Below are 21,729 nucleotides of genomic sequence, written 5' to 3'. Positions count from 1 at the left end.
CTGGAATTAAGTTAAAGTTGTGTTTATGGTTGTGAGCGGTGAAAGTACGTGTGATTTGTCTGGTGACCCTACCTGGTGTGCTTGCTCTCATTGGTTGTTGTGGGTACTCCGTCAGCGGCACTACGACCTAGAATGGTAAATATCAAACATGTTTGATATTTACCATTCAGGGTTTGGGAGGCTATGACGTGATTTGGAGCAGTCAATTAAACATGTTGACACCACACACATGCAGACTACTCAGACAATAATAATAATCATTTGCGACGAGGCTTCAGTTGGTATACGCCCCCACAATCAGGCCTAAAATCTGGCTTAAAATCCTGGAGTGTGTGGCCGGCCTAACCAAACATCTTTTGCAGACTGAGTGACTGTAAACTCTCAGAGAGAAGCTGTGGAGCTCTGAACTCAGTTCTCAGCTCCTCCAATCTCAGAGATCTGGACCTGAGTAACAACAACCTGCAGGATTCAGGAGTTGACCAACTTTGTGGTGGACTTATGGATCCACGTTCTACACTGGAAACTCTCAGGTAAGGATGTCACAACATTTATTTAGTTTGCTAAACTCAAATCTTGTGTTTTTTGTGAGTTTTTGGCTGACCGCTGAGGTCAGCACTACATAAAACTCTGTCAGTGTCTGACTGACTGACTGACTGACTGAGTGACTGACCCTACTTCCAACGCCCTAGCATAACGGAGTTGCCTTTGCTTGGACTGAATGCCGTCGCTAATGGCTGCCTCCACTTTGTTAACTAGAGCCATACATACAGAGTTGCGCTATGGGTGGGGTTTACTTGTGCTGAAAGACCTCTACTGGCTGCCTCCACTGCTCTAAATAACTCAGATATAACTTTAGCCTCTGTTTCACCAGAACTGGGCCACATTTCTCTATGACAAAGAATAAAACAATCATATAAGCTTTTCATGTTTTCAAAGATGTTTTTACTCCTCTGCTGACCTGCTTTGGCATGACTATATGACAGTTGAGGGGGAAAAGGTAACTTGTGCAAATGCTTGTGTATGCTGGCTGCTTGTGTAGCAATTAGCTCTGAATTAATCACAGCAGCACTTAGTCAGAACTGGACATTTCTTTATTTAAACAAGTGAAGACAGCAACACTAAAAGCTTTCTGTAACAGAAATGGTGTTTTTGCTCTTCTGCCAACCCGCTACAGCGTGAGTGTTTGATAGTTACGGGGGGAAGGGTTACTTGTTGTGCTTGTATTTACGGCTGCTAGCCAAACGTTAGCTCGGCCTTAGCCAGACCAACATATTTCTTCATCACAGACAGTGCTGAGAGCAACATGGAAAGCTCTTGCCACAGAAATTGATGTTGTCGATCTGCCCCCTACTTTTGCATGATTATGTGATAGTAACTGGGAAAGGGGTAGTTGTTGTAAACAGCTAATAAGTTGTTGTCTCCCAGCTAATGACTCTAGCAGGCCTGCTAGTGGAGTCATTAGCTGGGACTGAGCTGCAGCGGCGCTTTTGTCTGAACCGCACAACATGTCTAAATCCAAACAAGCGCACAGAGCAACATTAAAAGCTTTCTGTGACAGAAAAAAATGTTCTCGCGCTACTCCAGGTCTGTTTCAGTATGGGTTTCCAATCATGGCGATGGGCTTGTCCTGTATTGTCAACTGTTAGCTTGGACGTCGCAGTAAGACCGCTGCAGTTTACTCCAACCTGGGCCGCCGTTCTTCTTAAAACCAGAGCACAGAGCCACAACGACAGTCTTGTCCAGAAAATATATTTCTTGATTTGAAATTCGTACACAATCTTCAGTTTTTAATTTTTCCATCATGAGCTCCCACTGTCACTCTTTCTCCTCTTGTCCCTTTCTCTTTGACCGTTTGTGCATCTTGTATGCAGCAGTGTCCGCTGCTTCCCTCGTCTGCTGTCATGCTGCATAAGAGTGACACACAAATGCGACGCTCACGCACACACCTACACTAAAACGCACGTTAACATGTTGGTGGGGTAGACTTTAGGCTTCTATCTGTTGAGGGTAAAAGTTTCAGAATACTAGAGGATAAACAGCAGAACTTTCTCCTCTTAACCCTCCTCTCTGACCACGGAGGACCAGCGTGTCAGCACTGTGTGTGTGCTCCAGCTGTGTGTCTCTGTTTCACCCGCATGAGCCAGGGGTGTGCGCTATGTTAAAAAAATATTTGGTAAATATTCCCTTAATACTATAATATGGGGGGAACAAATAAATGTTAAAACCTCTGCATTTGCATTGTTAAGAGAATTCTATACTTAAATGTTTAGCACCTTCATTAGCAGGGAATATGATAAATGTGCTGTCTATTGATAGTTAACGGATATAAAGGATAGGAACACTAACGTAGACATTCAGCTTAATTTTTCACAAATAAAGACCCTTACACACCTGTCTGAGGAGAATTAGAAATGTTCATGAAACTTTATTTAGAATAAATCATTCAATAACAGTTAGTGTTTTATTGTTAGTATAAAATTACTACCATTAAAGACATATGTGACCAAAAACAAAATTAATCTCCATTGACAGTGTCTGTCTCTATCATTGAAGTCTGACTCATGCCTCTGTAGAGTCTCATATGTACACAGAGAAGAGCTTTATTAAGAGGAGAGACAGAGAGAGAGGACAGCATGCAGCTATGTACATTTAAGTAGCCACAATAAATATGGCTCAAAAAATAACAATAATTAAAAATCACTCTGCCAGTCAAGCATTTCAACAGACATCCCAGATAGCTGCGGTCAGCCATAGAGGTTTTTATCTAGTCTTGTTTATTGACTAACCTAACGTCTTTAACAGACTGAGTGGCTGTAACCTCTCAGAGAGAAGCTGTGGAGCTCTGTCCTCAGTTCTCAGCTCCCAGTCCTCCAATCTCAGAGACCTGGACCTGAGTAACAACAACCTGCAGGATTCAGGATTTAAGCAACTTTATGGTGGACTTATGGATCCACGTTCTACACTGGAAACTCTCAGGTAAGGATTCCACTGCTTTAAAAAGTTTTCTATCCAACCTGCTCTTTGTTGTGTGAGTTTGATTATTTTATTGGCTAACCTAATGTCTTTTACAGGCTGAGTGGCTGTAACCTCTCAGAGAGAAGCTGTGGAGCTCTGTCCTCAGTCCTCAGCTCCTCTATTCTTAGAGATCTGGACCTGAGTAACAACAACCTGCAGGATTTAGGAGTTGAGCAACTCTGTGATGGACTTATGGATCCACGCTCTACACCGGAAACTCTCAGGTAAAGATGTCACAACGTTCATTTAGTTTGCCAACTAATATGTTGTCTACTGTGAGTTCTTATTGACCAACCTAACGTCTTCAACAGACTGAGTGACTGTAACCTCTCAGAGAAAAGCTGTGGAGCTTTATCCTCAGTCCTCAGCTCCCAGTCCTCCAGTCTCAGAGAACTGGACCTGAGTAACAACGACCTGCAGGATTCAGGAGTGACGTTGTTGTCTTCTGGACTGGAGAGTCCACACTGCAGACTGGGCTCTCTCAGGTAAGTGCAACTATAATGACAACTGCATCAAATCTCCCAGTCAGATATGTGCAGGAACTCCAGAAACCTGTGGGACTCAATGAAAAAGATGAGGACCATGTCCCCTGCTAAGAGCAGTCTAAATGTGTTCAATGAGGGAGAAAGGGCAAATGAGTTAAAGGATTGTTACTGCTGGTTTGAAACAAGAGACTTCTCACAGGAACAAAAAGAAGCTCTGGACATTTTACCTGCACCAAACTCTCTCAGGCTCCAGACTGCCCCTAAATGGTCGCTTTTTTCCCCTAAAATTTGAGACAGTGCAAGTAAATTCTTCATCTACTCGTGCATGTGCAACCAGTAAATTTGCATTTTTTAAAATTTTTATTGAATATTTTTTGTTGCTGACAATCTTCTGCTCCACACTTAAGCCCAGTTGTTGGCGATAATGCACAAATGAGCTGGTTTGCCATCCGACATTAATTTGAAAAGAAGAAGAAGGCAGGCCAATGTGTGTGAGAGCAGGGGGGCGAGGCGAGTCTTGGGGTTATTGCGCGAATCTACAGGTTTCACATAACTGCTGTAAACAATGGACAGTGGCGAGGAGGACTATCGGTGCTTACTTTCTCTCCACTAAAACTAGTGTGCCAGAGGAGATGAATCCTGATAATGAGTCCGACTCGTTTTGTGAGGAAACAGTCATGGCCAGAAAAGGCAGGAAATTCTGTTTTTGGGATGAGTGGCTGCAAGAGTTCACCTGGCTGAGGTATTTCAGGGAAGACGAATTCAATGAACTGCAAATTCTGCTGTTGATACCCACAACATGAGGGGAACATGAAATTTGCTGATAAAACTGGCACTACACAATGAAAACATGACACTTTGAGCAAACACAATGCCAGTCTGAAACATTAGATAGGTCCCTATGATTTCCACATTAACAGAATCGCGGAATTGAACAAGAAAAAATAATTTACAATTTAATGCAGAAATCGCGGAAATTGAATGAATTTGACTGAAATGCTGTGTTTTTTTAGAGAGGAACGTATATCTGAGGAATATGTTACCGGGGGAACACTAAAGCGGGGGACAACTTGTCCCTCACTCACAACACACCCCGCCCCCTCCTAAACAATAACAGCATGTCAAAGCAGCTGCATGAAACACCGGCAAACATCATGTAGTCCCATACGGGGCTGCACCGTGGGACATGATGTTGCACCTTCAAGAAAACTCATCCATGCTTCGAGTTATTTTACGTCACCACACCACCTGAGCGGTGTGCCTCAGCTCACACGAGGCACACCGCTTAACCTTCGGAGGCTCAAAATCAAGTCGGACAGACTTGAGATTTTATGAAGTCCTGGAGTCTAAATAATTTTAAATTCCAGTAACAGTTATCTTGATAATTCATCCTGTAGATACTGTAGTTCCCTTTGGTTGCTTAACGAGCCAACACGTGTCTGGATTAACGTAGCGCTCTGATATGAGGCAGACGGGCAGACAGTGAGGATGGAGAGAGATGAGGAGAGAACCGTTACAGTCAGGAGGAAAAAACAATGCATAATCAAACTGCATGGACTGTTACAGACTGAGAGAGTAAAGAAAAGTTTAGGTAACAGGTTTACTTTTAACAGTTTAACTTTAATGTGATGTTACTATCACTGCATTTGAGAGAACAGAAGGATTTCTTCATTTACATTATAAACATCAGTTAGGATGTGATTATACTCGTGAATGTGTCTTAAATGTTGGAAAATATCTGACTGTTACACTGGTTATGATTATTTTATATTAGGGTTATCCAAACAACAGCTCCTGGGCCAACTGTGGACCTTTTTCAATAAAATTAAGGTTATTTCTATTTACTTAGTGAACATTTGATTCATTTACATAAACAAACAAAAACACTTTTTTATGGTTCAATTAGTGGAAAGGTTAAAAAACGGAATTCCAAAAAAATAAAACGGAATTTGGAAAAAAATTAAACAGAATTTGGATAAAATTAAATAGATGTCATAGGGCCCTAATAAAATGTGCGGTGACCTGTGTAATGAAAGTGCAACTCCACTCCCAGTTGCATTAAATGTGAATATTTACTTTGTACGTTGATTTTCAGTGTGCGCCCCTAAATTTTCTGCTTGCGCCCCTGACCTGACCTCTTCAAACACGAGCGCCTCCATCCAAACCATGCATGAACTCGCACTTCACTCCTGCAAAGCTTTCACCCTCTGACGTGGGGTACGTCCCAAAGTGACATGTCCCATTAGAGTAATGACAAACAACAGGTCTAAGTCCCACAACAAACAACATACTCAGAAAACTGCACGCTATCTGGCTCCTATCAAACCTGATTCTCACACAGTCAGCTCTCTCCCCTGCACTCTAAAATTTGCCCTGCTAAATGTGAGGTCACTATCTAATAAGACTTTTATTGTTGGTGATGTTATTTCTAACCATAAACTTGATTATTTGCTGCTAACTGAAACGTGGTTTGATGAATCTGGAAATAAGAAACTTATTGAAGCATCGCCTGATAAATATATTTTTTCTCATTGCCCTCAAATAGACAGGAGGGGCGGGGTTGCAGCCTTGTACAAAGACATTTTCAACTGTAAAACTGTGAATGTAGGTAATTACCGGAGCTTTGAATATCTAGCTCTATGTCTGTTTCCTGTGTCACCTGTTGTACTTATTGTTACAGTCTATCATCCTCCCAAAAGTAGACAGGGTTTTCTTGATGAATTTAGTGAGTTTTTATCCAAAATTTTAACAGACTTCGACCATATAATTATCTCTGGAGATTTCAACATTCATGTTGATGTCCAAAACAACACAGAATCTAAACAGGTTCTCAGTTTACCTGATTCATTTGATTATAAGCAGCATGTCACTGGGCCCACACATATTAAAGGTCATTCACTTGACCTTGTCTTCTCTAAAGGTCTTGATATCACTATAACCAAAATAATTGACTTTGCAATTTCTGATCATTATTGCTTATTCTATGATTTAGTGTGCACTTCCAAGAAAACAAATGTAGACAGAATATTTAAGAAACGTCACATCCACTCAAATACAGCCAATAACTTTATTCAGGAATTTTCTAATCATTCATTACCCATTCTTGATGAGTTTGCTATCTTCTTTCATGAGAAAGTTTCCCGTCTTAGAGGTGATATCCTAAATTCTCAGTGGATCTCACCTTATCCTGTCTCATCACTAAATAGTTTTACTACCATTGGCTCTATGCACACTCTCTCTCTGGTAAACTCACAAAATCTTGAGGAAGCTGTTCTGAGTCTTAAGTCCAGCACCTGCTCTCTTGATCCACTTCCAACCATATTGTGTAAAGCGGTCTCCCACTGTCTAATGAATCATATGGTTAACATTATTAATAGCTCTCTGCAGACTGGCATTTTCCCCGCTGCTCTTAAATGCATTGTCATAACTCCTGTATTAAAGAAAAACAACTTGGAACCATTAATCATCAATAACTACAGACCTATTTCTAACCTCCCTTTCATCAGCAAAATTATGGAAAAAGTTGTTTTCAACCAAGTCAACCATTACCTCTTAACCAACATCATACATGACAAATACCAGTCTGGTTTTAGAACTAACCATAGCACAGAAACCGCACTGGTAAAGGTCATCAATGACCTCAGGATCAACAGTGACACTCAAAAAAATTCAATCCTTGTCCTGCTTGATCTTACCTCCGCCTTCGATACTGTAGACCATGAAATTCTCATTCACAGACTCCACAATTCTGTTGGTTTATCTGGTCCTGTCCTTAAGTGGTTCTCATCCTACCTACAAAACAGAAAGTTCTTCGTCTCAGTTGGTAATTTTAAATCTGCTGTAACACGTCTTCTCTGGTGTTCCACAGGGCTCAATCCTTGGGCCATTACTCTTTAACTTATATATGCTCCCACTCCAAGACGTCATTAATAAACACAATATATCATACCACTCATATGCTGATGACACACAACTGTACATTTCTATTTCTTCTGGTGATTTTAGTTCAGTAAATAAACTTTTACATTGCATACAGGATATTAACAATTGGATGGTAAACAATTTCCTAAACTAAACTACAGTTAATTCAAAACGCAGCAGCCAGAGTCCTAACACACACCAGGAAATATGATCATATCACTCCAGTCCTCAGAACACTCCACTGGCTCCCCGTACAATTCAGAATCATTTTTAAAATCCTACTAGTCCTAATAATCCATAAAGCTCTCCATGACAGCCTACAACCCAACCCGACCCCTCAGGTCCTCAGGTGAAGATCTCTTAGCAATACCTAAAATCAAAACGAAGGCTGCCGAGGGGGGCTTCAGCTGCTGTGGTCCTTTTCTTTGGAACAACCTCCCTGCAGACCTGAGGTCTATCCCAACTATATCCTTAATCAAAAGTAAACTTAAAACACATCTATTCTTGAAAGCATATGAATAATTTCTGTGTTTATGTAGTCCATGTGTGGCCACATGCCCACTTTTGTCTCCCAATGTTTATTTATGTCTTTTCTCTGATATGATTATTCTAAAGCCTTCTCAAAGGGTTTTTATGATTGTGAAATAGTTGTTGATGTTTTTAAACCCTTCTTGTAAAGCACATTGAGCTTTCCTAAAATGAAATGTGCTATATAAATAAAGTTGATTGATTGATTGAATGACTTCCCTCTGTAGACTGAACAGGTTTAAAATTGTATTTGTTCCTGTGTCTAGAAAACTTTAAAATAGCACCAAGTCAGCAAGAACACTACAATAGACTGGACTGGGATTTCTCTTGGATATTGCACCGGTGCTCTGACATCTAATGGTTTATGTATTCTAGTATTTTTGGGGGGTGGGGGGAGGGGTTAAGGATACTCACTGTCTTTGTTGAGGTGTGTTTTCATGTGTAATCTGTATGTTGTTGACTCTCGTCTTCTGTCTGCAGCATGGGTGAAGAGCCAAAGACAAATGTCTCAGTCTGTGGAACGATAAAGTTGATCTTATCTTAGGACAGGGTGTTGAAGACTCTCGGTACCATGAGCTAGCCTGGATTTTGGAAATGTAACGCCTCAGTTTCAGATGTAAAACTTATCATCTCTATTTCTCTCTGTGTTTGTAGTCTGTCTGGCTGTTTGGTCTCAGAGAAAGGCTGTTCTTCTCTGGCCTCAGCTCTGAGCTCGTCCTGTCTGACAGAGCTGGACCTGAGCTACAATCATCCAGGAGAACAAGGAGAGAAACTACTGTCTGATCTAAAGGAGGATCCACACTGCAGACTGGAGACACTGAGGTACAGACAGAAACACACAGAGAGACGGACTGGTACTAGCTACTAAAGTTGGCTCTCAGCACTTCAGCTCTAAAGAGGCTTTTTGCCATTTGAGCCTAATTTCCAGTACGTTCAGAGTGCAGAGAGCACACCAGGCAGCAGCTGCATGCTCAGCAGACACACTTTCCTAAAGAGGTTGATAGAGACAGCAGGATTTTTGGCTGACTGCTGAGGTCAGCCCTATAGGTGGCTCTGTCTGTGTCTGACTGAGTGATCCTCCTTTCAGAGTCATACCATACAGAGCTGGGTTTGCTTGGACTGAATACCCTCTAATGGCTGCCTCCACTGCGATAAATAGAGCCAGACATACAGAGTTAGCCAATGCTTTAGCATTGTGTTCGTTTCACTAGAACTGGGCCACGTTTCCGTTTGACATAAGGAATAAAAACAACCCAAAAAGCTTTTCATGTTGGGAAAGATGTTTTCGCTCTTCTGCCGACCTGCTTCAGCATGAGTGTGTGATAGTTAAGGGGGGAAAGGGTTCCTTGTGGTGTGAGAGCCTGTATACAATGGCTGCTAGAGAAGCGATTAGCTCAAATTAGCCACAGCCACACTTTTGTCAGACATGGACATTTCTTGAGAAAACAAAATAAAACAAAACAAACCAAAAAAAAAAAAAAAACACACAGATAGCAACACTGAAAGCTTTCAAAGACAAAACAGATGTTCTCCCTCTACTCCCGGTCTGTGTCAGTATGAGTTTACAATCATTTTGATGGGCTTGTCCAATATACACGGCGCCTGCTGGCGTGTTAGCTGCTAGCTCAGATGTTGCTCTAGGAAGGCCTGAACAACTTTTATTTTAAAAAACAGAAGGGTCATGTATTTTATTATTTTTACTTTAATGGAAATCACAGGAGACTACTCAAACTGCATTATATGTTTTTATGTAAAAAAAAAAAAAAAAAAATACAGCATTGAACATATTAGAAGCCATAGAACTGCTGATGGATTGTCTAAACAAATATATTAAGAATTATGTTAACTTTTTGCTTTTATTTGAACAAAATGATTTAGTCCAACCGTTTTGCAAAAATAATGACATGAAGTTAAACCAATCATGGGTCTAACAATGCTTAATTTTTCTGAAAGCCAAAGTGGTACTGAAGGAAGAGCCATCTGGGAGCCAGCTCTTCTTGCTGAACTGAACCGTATGATCTGGATCTCTGAAAAGAGCAGGAATTAGGATGCTTCAATTCTCAACCCACAGACATTAGGAACAGCACAATTACACAACTCTACAAAAAGTCACTCTGCCAGAACACACACTTCAGTCAGACATTTCTACAGACATCCCACATAGATGTGGTCAGCCATATACAAGGTTTTAACCCAGTCTTTTTTCCAGAGAGTTAGAGAGAGCTATATATTTTGTCTTACTGTCTTTCAAGCTCCACTATGACCTCATTCCAATGGATCCCAATCCAGTCCACATTTCTGACCAGTTTCTAGCAAAGTCAGGCTTTTATGGCTGTGATAGAATTTTTTGGTTTAAAGCTTCTTCCTTTGATTGAGGCCCAAACAGCAGCTCACAGGATAACAAAAAGCTTTTAATCCTCTGTGCGTAAAGGAGAGTGCAAAATATGAGGACAAGTGTGTGCCGGGGTTATCATACAGCTGATTTAAGCTCTCTTATTATAAAATTGTAATGCCAAACTATTATCCACTGAATTAATTCAGTTATGATTCCATTTCATGTCTTAAAGAAGTGGAATTGTGATCTTGATTGCTGATGTTTGAACAGAACATTGTTTATTAATCCTGTGGTGTTTTCACTTCCAGCTCTCATCAGATGGTTAAAATCGCTCTCGTTGCAGTAAAAAACTCTTTTAGCTGAATATTTAATCCTGCTCTGGACACACACTGTCCTGTGACAGGAGAGCTTGTTTGGTGCAGCACTGAAAGGCATCCAAAATTACGCAGAGAGGGAGTGCCAGGGAGATTCAGATACACGGACGCACAGAAGAACGACTGTAGGGGCTCATATGAGTTCAAATGTCGGGGTTTCATTCAGCAGGAGGAGTTCTTTGAATTCTGATAAGGCTCCACATTATAAACTGTGGGGGATAACTCTCTGCTATGAACCTATCTCTCTCTCTCCTCACTGGGCTCTGTATAGTTAACGTAGCTACTGATCCCAGGTCAGGTGAAATAACCCTGTTGTCTGATCAGATATCGTATTAATCTGTTGCTGTTTTACTAAAAACAATTATTATGTATACTGAGTCATCAACACGTATAAATTCATCAACAGTGGATACTTTGTGTGATGACATCAGTGCGTAACGTATTTGCGCTTAGGTCTGGATGTGTTGAGCAGTGTGAGTGTGGGCCAAAGGGGGGACAGAGGAGGGGGTCAAATGGGCTTTGGCACGGTCAGATGGCCTGGTGTTAGTGTGTCACATGAAGAATACAAATTTTTGTACAGATGAGGATTAGGGCCACTGAAACAAAAGATTAGATGCAAGTTTTTTTACTTGTGAGAAAAAGTCAGAATAAATTTGCGTCTCAGAATGTTTTTGTCAGTGTCCCTAATCCTCCTCCATACATTTGAATCTGTCCTGACCAATCCCTGATGTATAAACTGGCTCTGTTTCTTCCTCCAGGTTGGACCATGGTGGACAGCACAGACTGAGACCAGGTCTAAAGAAGTGTGAGTGTCTGAATTTTTGATCTGTGAGAACACAATGATGAATTTGACTCATGAATCAGGTAAGGATCTGGACCAACAATGACTGAGGCTGTGTCTGAATCCATCTCAGTCTTTGGATCTGAGAGTATGAACGTCCACGTTCACAATCACTGACATTCATCAAACAGAAACAGTTTAGAGTTCTGAGGAGAGGAAACACTACGGCTCAGTCCCTCACAGGTTGGATTAGACTTTTTACTGTCATTTTACCGGACAGGGTCTTTGAAAATCCAACATACTGTTTGACAAGCTGTCATTTTAGTTTCCTCTCTTTAATATTGTTAATATAAAATTATGCAAGACTTTCTAATTCATAGTATTCAATTTCTAAAGCACCTTTTCACTACTAGTAATTTATCCAAAGAACAGTCTTTGAGGTTCTGCATTTCTGATGGAACGGAGGGAAAAGATGAACACAGCAGCACAGCTCCTCATGTCATTCTTTACACAGTGACAGCGGATTCGACTTACCAGGTGGTGTAGGTGTGGAAAATGCAAACCCATGCTCGGGATCTCACCTGCTCAAAACTTCCAAATGAAGTTTCTCTGCTCTCTCTCAGACCACTGACTCTCCATCTGTTGAAGCTCTTCTTCTTCAGTGTACTCCAGTTCATCCAAAATATCCTCTTGTATTCACAGTAAACAGCGCATCATCATCACTCGGGTTGAAATCACTCATGTCACTTTTGTTTTAACTTGGTGTGGTGTTATTATTCCTGTAGTAGCCCGCAGACCCACACAGCTGATCAGAGGATCATTGCGTGGCGGAAGGAGACAAAATTGGGAAAGTTGCATCGTAAATTATTGCCTGACACAGAGGGGGGCTTTTTTGGGAGAAGTGAACTGCTTTGTACATTTTTGACACAACGTACAGGCGAGCCAACAAATTTTCTTGGTCCATTTTTATGTAAAACTTGTTGAACTACGCAGAAAAAACTTTCTCATCTATAGCCACCATGCTGCAGACAGTAGTGGGTAGAGTACACAGTTACAGTTACTCAAGTAAAAGTACTGTTACTTAACAATTATAATTACTCAAGTAGAAATAAAAGTACCCATAAAAAAGTACTTGAGTGAGAGTAAAGAAGTACCCCATTAAAAATCTACTCAAGTAGTGAGTACCTTTATTTTGTGCAGTTTATTAAAGTGAATGCATTATAACACATTATTTAGGGATAGTAAAGTAAACTGTACATTGTCATAAATAAAGTAGCATCACTTGCCAAAAGTAAAAGAAATAAAACACTTAACTTAATACATAAAACAGCAGTCAAATTATGTTTGTTAATCACAATTATGGGATGAAAAATTCAATATAATGAGGTAAAACAGACTTTCTCTCATAATAGTTATCTTATTTCTACATGATGATTTTAATCTCACATACATGAATTTGTACCTTGCAAATCTTACTTTTTAATCCCATTATATTTATTTTATCATGTGTGAATGATTTTTGGATCATATTTATGAACTCAATCTTGGCCTCATTTCTGACTTTTTGCCCTTTTTTAATTTCATTTTTACTTTTTAGTTCAGATTTAGGAATTTTTATCCTGATCATCACTCAACAAATTTGGCAAGCCAAACTTAAACGTATTAAACCAAAGACAACTTTGTCTCACTAGCCCCACTTTATAACCATGTTAGGTATAATCACTGATATCAGAGACATGCCACACACACACGATAACAGTATCACCTATGACGTAACGTTAAAGAATGGCGTGTAAAACCACATTTGTGGCAGAGTTGCAGAGGTGGTTGGACATGTGACGTCATTTATTACTGACACAGCTGTGTCTTCACAGTCTGTTATACGTTCAGATAACTAGCAGTGCAGTCGTTAGCTTGTTTAGCTTTCTTACCATAACGTGCTTTCTAAGATTTGATGTGCTATTTTTGGAGCTTGACATTTCCCACATTTTAGGTAGACACAATAGACAGCGCATTATGAGGCTGTTGTTCCTCGTTGTTTGAAAGACAAAGAGTCTTGATTTTGGTCCAGAGATGAACACGCTCCTCTGAAGGAGACGCAGGTATGATATCTTCAGCCATCATCTCCAACTGTTGATAGTTAAGGGGGAGGGGCCACTCGTCCGTTTACTCTGTGGCGATGAGGATTTTACCTCACGCTGCTGTGAGAGCTCAGCTGAGTGTAAAAAACACTTCATGAAAATAAATAATAGATAAGTAGAAGTAGCGACCAGTGTAATACCCAATGTAATAGAGTAGAAGTAAAAAGTACTCTGCTCAATAACTACTCTCAGAAGTAGGATTAAAAAAAAAAAAAAAAAACTACTCAAGTACATGTAACGGAGTAAGTGTAACGCGTTACTATCCACTTGTGGCTGCGGATCTCTCTGAGCTCGTAGTAACCACAGGATCACTTCAAATCACTGGAAGCTGTAACACTTAACTTTTCTCAAGCTAGCGTTAAACAAACAATAGGGGGAACTTTTAAGGAAAATAGAAGACCTTTTAAAGTAAAGAAAATATCAAAATGCAATGGACAACAGTTCTGAACAAATATGATCAATAAAGCTTAAGAGAATGTAATGAACTCAAAAAGTTTCACATTTAATTAATCACCACCACCCAAACGAATGCACACCTCAAGCGTAAAGTTAAATCAAAAGTCACAACAAAAATAAGTCAGTCTTTATAATTTCTAAATAAACTAAGAGTCCCAAACTAACAAAAAAACACAATCTTGTCCCACTTCAAGCACTTTTAAGTGTCTTCTAAGTCTTTTAAAGTCCGTGATGCACGCAAACACAAAACAGTTTATAATCCTCTAGGAAACGAAGGAAAAACACGATAAACCCACATGGCAAAACCTCCAAGATTGCCCTGTATTTGGCTCCATTAATCTCCATCAACTCTGGCCAGCTCCCCTGTCCCGGCTGAGAAAAGCATACCCACAGTATGATGCTGCCACCCCCATGTTTCATGGTGGAGATGGTTTGTTCAGGGTAGGGATGCAACTAACAACTATTCTGTATAATTTTCCTTTCACTTCACAATTATGTGCCACTTTGTGTTAGTCTATCACACAAAATCCCTGTGAATTATATTTACGTTTGTGGTTGTAACATGAAGAAATGTAGAAAACTTCAAGGGGTTTGAATACTTTCACAAGCTGCCGTATTTCCTCCAGAGAGTTCTGGGTCTGCCCTGAGGTTTTTCTGTCTCATGTCTGTGTTGTTGAATGTCGTCTTCTGTCTGCAGCATGGGTGAAGAGTCCCAGACTCATTTCTCACTCTGTGGGACAGTAAAGTTGATCTGATCCAATCTTCCAGTTGGACAGGTCTTGGAGACCTCCACAGGGAGGGGACCAGGAGGATCCTGATCAGCTGACTCCTTTAGATGTGAAGATCAGCAGTTCTACTCTGACCTCCTCCCCTCTCTAAGGCAGAGACCTATCTCAGATGCTTCTATCTCATCCTGTTGATCATTATCCACATACAGCACCATCATGTGTGCTGCTGAGTAATGGTGGATGTAATATAGCGCCACACAGTGGACACAGGAGGTGAAGTTAAACACATGAATCTAAAGTCAAAGCCATAGAAATGTCTGAACTCTAAACTGTTTGGTGTCTGTCTGTGATTGTGGAGCTGCAGCTCACCGTGGTCTGTTCACATTCAAATAGAAACAGGAAGTAGAATTTCAGGGCTGATAAACAGGATTCAGGGTTGAATATGAAATGTTAGTTTGACTCTGTCAGTAACCTTGTTCAGGAATGATCAGATGATAACCATCAGCTGTTTTGTGTCTCATTCTCTCCATCAGATGCCTGTGAGCTGGAAGTGGACACAAACACGGTGAACAGAAGACTCAAACAGTATTACAGCAACACCGTGATGACATTTGTGGAGGAGGATCAGTCATATCCTAATCATCCAGACAGATTTGGCTGGCCTCAGCTACTGTGTCGGACTGTTCTGACTGGTCGCTGTTACTGGGAGGTTGAGTGGAGAGGGTGGGTTTATGTATCAGTGAGTTACAGAGGAATCAGACGGAGAGGAAACAGAGAGGAATGTATGTTTGGATGGAACGATCAGTCCTGGAGTCTGTTCTGCTCTCATCGTTGTTACTTTGTCTGTCACAATAACAGACGAACAGACATCTCCTCCTCCTCCTCTTCATCCTCTGGTAGAGTAGGGGTGTATCTAGACCATCCTGCTGGCTCTCTGTCCTTCTACAGAGTCTTCTCTGACAGACTGATCCACCTCCACACCTTCAATACCACATTCACTGAACCACTCTATCCTGGGTTTGGCTTCTCATTTCTAGAATCATCAGTGTCTCTGTGTTCTCTGTAGCTCAAACTCTGCTGTCTAAATTCAAAGCTTAGTCAGACTACACACTAGATAATTCATCATCTCTGATCAAGCATTAATGGACTGATCTCTGCTCACTCCTGGTCTCAGCTGGACACCAGACTTTAATCACACACAGTGACCACAAGGTAGAGGATGTATCTGGGCAGAACTAGCCATAGGAAGCATTTCACATCCATTCATTGGAGGCTACATTTGTTGTCTTTGTCTCTGCTTACGTGTTGTTGATTTACTTTGCTGTGTCCATTAATGCCCAGTGCAGTGCCTTCACTTAAACAAAAACTGTTAAAGTCCAGCCGCTGGTTCTCTAAGTTTGTAGACTCCTGAGTCTGAGTTTTTCTTTGTTCTCAGTCCACCATCTTTAAAGTCACATGTGAAACCACATGTGGAGCCAGATGTGTTTTGGCCATATTGGCTGAAACTCAATCTCCTCCCTAAACCCTGAGCCCTTATTGATTTAACTGACTGCACCTGGAAAGTGACTGAGTGCAAGAGGCTGCAAGGGCTCGAAGAGATAGAAGCAGGAATGGGACAGCCCCATGTTTTTGTTGACATTCGGCAACTATCTATTCATCACACTTTGCTTTGTAAATAGTTTTTTGTTGTAGTTTAGTTTTATATGTTATTTGTTTAAGTGTCATTTATTATGATTTATGCTGCTTGGTTTAACAAATTCTTTCATAGATTTAAAGAGAAGTTGTCTGTGGTTATTGTGCATAAACATAATATTCTGCTGATGAGAAGGTCAGAGCTCAAATCTCAAACTTACTTATTTAAAAACAAATATTTGTTCAATAATATTTAAACCTTAATTCTGAGACTGATTTTTGCTCCTTTTTGGTTGTTTCCTGTTTCCAGGGTGGTGCCTTGTTATTTATTATTCTGAAATAATAATTTTACCTACTTAAATTAATATTTATAGTAATTATTAATATTTTACAATAACTGAAACCTAGCATTAAAACCCCAACCAAAGTTTCTTTTGATAAAACTTAAAGAAAAACACAAACTCAGCTGATTTCACATTTATGGAAACTTCACTTTCTAAAATGTTTTCCTCCAATTACTCGTTCTGCTAAACAAAAAGAAAGACACAATTCTCTACGGTTATCTGCAGGTTTGAGAAAGTCCAACAGAATTAAAAATAAACCAAACAAAAATAGATTTAGTCTCTAACTCCTTTAAACTTAGCTACATACAAATCTGATAATGAATATATTCACAGCAGCCAGAATAGATTTTAACCTGAGCAGTTAAAATCTGAAAATAACATCAAGTCTACCTGGAAAATAATCACCCAATTAGTCCAAACAAAAAAGGCCTCTTCACAATAACCTGTAACCTTTACAGATGATTTGAACCCCTGTTAAACCTTTATTTTATCATTAGTGTGACAAATTCACAGGCTACAGCTCTCAGTTTGTATGTGGTATAAACTGTTAAAGCGTCGGATATGTTCATTTCATGGAAATAAATTCAGTATTCAACCAAATAGAAATCAGCTTAATTTACAACGACTACTTCATTTAATCTGGGATAAATATGAGTGGATGTCACTGCATTTAAAGCTGTGTTAATCAGACTCTGTACAACTATAAAACATAATGCATTGTCTTTAGACGCCCCATCAACTTAGACGGCAAAAACTCAAACAGTCAACTGTAGGGCCGACCGATACGGATTTTAGGGGCAGATACCAGCTCCAGGGAATAAAACATTCCATTAACAATATATTGGACGATTAAACTTTTACATGTCATGTTTTTATTAACATCTGTTCAGAACATCATACATTTATTTTAGTATAATTCATGGTAGAGATGTTGTTATTGGTGTGCCTTTCACACCAATCACACAGATGTGTCTAATGAAGCAGTCAGTGAGTGTATTTACAATGATGAATTTATTATTATCTGTAGGTAACAGGTAAATGGATAAGCACCGTCATAAAAGTCACTGCTAAAACACCATTTGAAATGCTCCTCACTGATATCCTCTAAACGTGCATTCACATTTTCTCTCCTCTATTTCTCTGAACGGTGAAGTCATTGAGAATCTAACTCTGACCAGAAACAAGTTTACAAAAATACAAACCACAATGATGTTAGCTCACCTGGGCACAAAGGCAAACAGCCACAAGAGCACAGCTGAGCAGAGGAAGGGCCGTTCTTTCTTCAGTCTATGGGACGGATGGAGCAGCATCAGAGTCGCTCTGTGAAAGATGGAGAACTCTAGTGGATTAGTTTTCTAAAGACAGATAAAGCAAAAAAAGCTCTGAACCAGTTTCACAGCTCAGTCAGCCTTCACTGGTAGTAGGGAGGTTTAGTAGCTTTTGACTTCAAGTCATGATCAAAGGTCCCCTTTGGCATGGAAGTTCCTTAGCGCCATAGAAATAAAATGTATCCTAAGACACTAGTGAGATCACACTTTGTATCTAAAATACACATATTTTTTAAAAAATGGCCACTGATCATACTTGAGAGGCCCATATCTGCTTCTGTTATAGCTATAATGACAAATGTGGTGTCAAAGTGTACATTTTTGGGATCAAGGAATCCAATAAAATAGGTTTCAAGTTTAAAAAAACAACAGTATTCCCCTTACCATGACAGTTGGGGGATAAATATTCACATTTCACATAAAAAAATGTGTCATCAAAGTGACTTTACTTATCTTTTCCTTTAAAAAATTTAAAATGTTGTATTTAAGCAGTGCAGCTACTTCTGTAAATTACATTTGTTCAAAGTAGCATGAGATTTTGACCAGTCAGGAGTAGCCTAGGTAAAGCAGTTCCTGTGACAACACATCCTATCTGCACCAGGGGATGGGACAGCTGTTGATGTCAGAGGTCACAGGATAACACTGAGGTTTGTATGACTTTCTCATTGAATAGAAAAACGTTTTTTTAACCCTTTACCTACTGAGCCTAAAATGGTGATTTAGACACATTTTGTCATTATGGCTGTAAAACAGTGAGGAAATGCCCCAAGTCTGAGAGCTTTGGTCCCTTTTCCCAGGAGTACTTGAACTTGACTTTTCAACATCTGGTTAATGATTATTGCACATTATATGGAATTGTCAGCAGTTTAAAAGAAGAAGAACAAACCCAACCGGATTTGTTTTTCATGGCTTTTATGAGAAGAAATGTTGTTATTGCTCATGAAGCTTTGATTTGACATTTGAAATGTGAACCTATACATGTTTAGAACAATCAGCAGTCATTTTTTGAGTCTAGGACTCTGGGTGTGGAAAACACAGTGCAAAAGATAACTATATACATAGGAGACAATTAGTGCAAATAAAGGTGGAAAAATGCATTCTCAACATTCTCAAGTAACATATCATTATTGCACATGACAGACACGCACAAATGCCACTAACACTATTTTTTTGAAAACAAAACACTATGGGCGGGTATCTTTGTGTGAGTGCAGTAGGACATGTTAGTATTTTCTATTTGTTGGTAGCTGCATGTCTAACTTATCGGGTATTTTTGCAGACTGAATGAAAGGGTAATGCTTTTATTTGCTGTTTTAAAGTCTAAGTGACTGGTATTTTTATCATCTCAGCCAGTTTATTTACAGTGTAGAGAAACTATTTACAGTGTACGTTAACACACACAAACAAAAGTATTTTCTTTTTTCACTGTTGTTGAAGGTTGTACATGCATGAACAGATAGCAACAATTACAACCAGAGTCTCCATCACAACTACGACCCCTGCTGTCTGATCCTCTTCTCTCTGCATGACATCCTGCACCCTAAACACCAAGAAACACAACACAGAGCTACGCAGGGCTTATGGAGCGACGCCCCACATATAGCAGACACACAGAGCCTTTGGTTACAGAATCATGATGGATTTTTTATGACAAACAAAATGTACTTAATGTGGCAAATATAAAACTGCATGTTAAATATGTGCTGCCCAGACCTCAGAGTTGATTGGCTGGTAGTCGTGTTAAATGGAGCCAGCCAGACAGTGTTGTGGGCATGATCACTCAACCCTTTTGATCATCCCTTCATCTATCAACCTTACCCTCAAGTTTAAATGTATGGCCATCTGTAGGCCTTGGAGAAAAGTAAGAACAACTGCAGCACACAAATCAGATCACTTCCAAGCAACAGTGGTGATAGTTCCTCTCAACCTTTTGATTGGGGAGTCAAACGTGTCTTCCACTGATCTGAATGAATCATCACAGCTCTGTACAAAGACATTTACAGCCGTGAGTCGTCTCCACCGTGTCTCACTCATTTGAATGTTTGTGTTTGCATGAACAAAATAAGGTCAAAGGAATGCTACAGGAGATACTCACACTCTCAGTTGGTCCAGTGACAAACATCCAAATGATGGATTAAGATAAAGCTGGAAGAAAGGCTGCAGCAGCAACACATCTTCCCTATCCTGTTGTATCTGTTGTCATTTTTGTTCCAGTAATTAGGTCTGAAAATGTTTATTTCAACAGACAAATCACATAAATGTTCACTTCACAATGATTTAAAGAGAGAGAAGATGCACATAGATATGGCTACGAGCTTAAAACCAAAAGGACTGTTCAACTTTTGAAAATAATTAAAATAATTCCTAATACCACTGTTTCTTCTGTTTCTGTTATAACATCTGTAATGAAATGTTGGCATATGCAGCAGCAGCAGCTGATGTATTAATCTTCATAGTATCTCACACATGTGTAGAGCTGGGAAACCCTCCTTCTACCCCTAAAACAAATCTGTGGCCAAGGTCAAGCTAGGCGGCACCCTTTCTCTGGGCCTTTTCACCCCTAGTAATACACCCAGAGACCACCAGAGGGTTTCAGCCCTTAGGACATCCAGGGGCTTGTGGCAGCCCTATTACATGCTAACTCCACCCTAAAGGTGTGGACTGTTGTTATATTGTTACCTTTTTCTCTCAAACCCCTGGTAATATGCAAGGACATCCAGAACATGACCAGGGTTTGGTCAATTCTCTTCCTGCCTGATGGTGCCTTCAGGTGGCTACTTGTTACATTTACGACTTCCTTCAGCCTCAATCTTGGCCCATAAAAAAGCTTAAAGACCCTGAAATGTGAAAATAAATCCATATTTAGGTCTGTTGTATGACAGGTCACTGCATTATAACCCTCCAGGTCAAATTTCAGTCAGATAAAACATCTCCAAGTATATAAAATTAAGCTTCAAAAACATGAATAATGAAGCAGTAAAATCTGCTCCAGGATGGTGTGGGCATGTCTGTTGAATGAGCTGAAGCCACGCCCACTCAGGAGAAATACGATCCTCTCAGATTTAAAAAAAAAAAATGCTACAATCTGAATCGAGGAAAGAGCACATGACGTTAGCCTGCCTCTTGACCTTCTGTTGTGGTAGGCCACGTAAAACGACGGAGCAGGGTCAGAGGCTGAGGCACGTAGTGAGCAGAGGTCGCCAACTTTCTGCAGAGTCAATGGCTACAGACCTCCAAACTTCATGTGACCTTCAGATTAGCTTAAGAACAGTAGAGAGCTTCACGGAATGGACTCTAGAGCAGTGGAGACGCCTTCTCTGGAGGGACGAATTGTGCTTCTTCATCTGGCAATCTGATGGACCAGTCTGGGTTTGGCGGTTGCCAGGAGGATGGTACTTGTCTGACTGCATTGTGCCAAGTGTAAAGTTTGGTGGAGGGGGGATTATGGTGTGGGCTTGTATTTTTGGAGCAGGGCTTGGCCCCTTGGCTTGTAACTGAGACAACAATTCTAAAATTATTAAAAACGAATATCCTCTGGGTAATCCTGAGTCTCTGGGTGTCCCACTAATATTTTCATATGATTGTGTCTTACTTTTCCTCATGGTCTGTCACAGCAGTAGTAAAGGAATATGCTGTTTAGCCTGAGTCACTTATTTCAGAA

The 21,729-nt window shown here is 40.2% G+C and overlaps 1 protein-coding gene across 1 annotated transcript in view; it reads left to right on the top strand.

The window, feature by feature from the left end:
- Positions 1 to 16,361, top strand: part of LOC121522615 (NACHT, LRR and PYD domains-containing protein 12-like) — a 34,806-nt gene extending 18,445 nt beyond the window's left edge. The window contains exons 10-15 of the mRNA XM_041807163.1: positions 363 to 530; positions 2,803 to 2,976; positions 3,327 to 3,500; positions 8,604 to 8,771; positions 11,417 to 11,463; positions 15,298 to 16,361. Coding sequence (XP_041663097.1) covers positions 363 to 530; positions 2,803 to 2,976; positions 3,327 to 3,500; positions 8,604 to 8,771; positions 11,417 to 11,463; positions 15,298 to 15,830 — 1,264 coding nt within the window. The 3' untranslated portion in view covers positions 15,831 to 16,361. The remainder of the gene's footprint in view (positions 1 to 362; positions 531 to 2,802; positions 2,977 to 3,326; positions 3,501 to 8,603; positions 8,772 to 11,416; positions 11,464 to 15,297) is intronic.
- The last annotated feature ends 5,368 nt before the right edge of the window (positions 16,362 to 21,729 follow it).

Source organism: Cheilinus undulatus, linkage group 2 (assembly GCF_018320785.1).
Source record: "Cheilinus undulatus linkage group 2, ASM1832078v1, whole genome shotgun sequence".
In the NCBI taxonomy this organism is placed as follows: Eukaryota; Metazoa; Chordata; class Actinopteri; order Labriformes; family Labridae; genus Cheilinus; species Cheilinus undulatus.
Note: the sequence above shows the minus strand (reverse complement) of the source record. Positions and strands in the feature narration are given on the sequence as shown.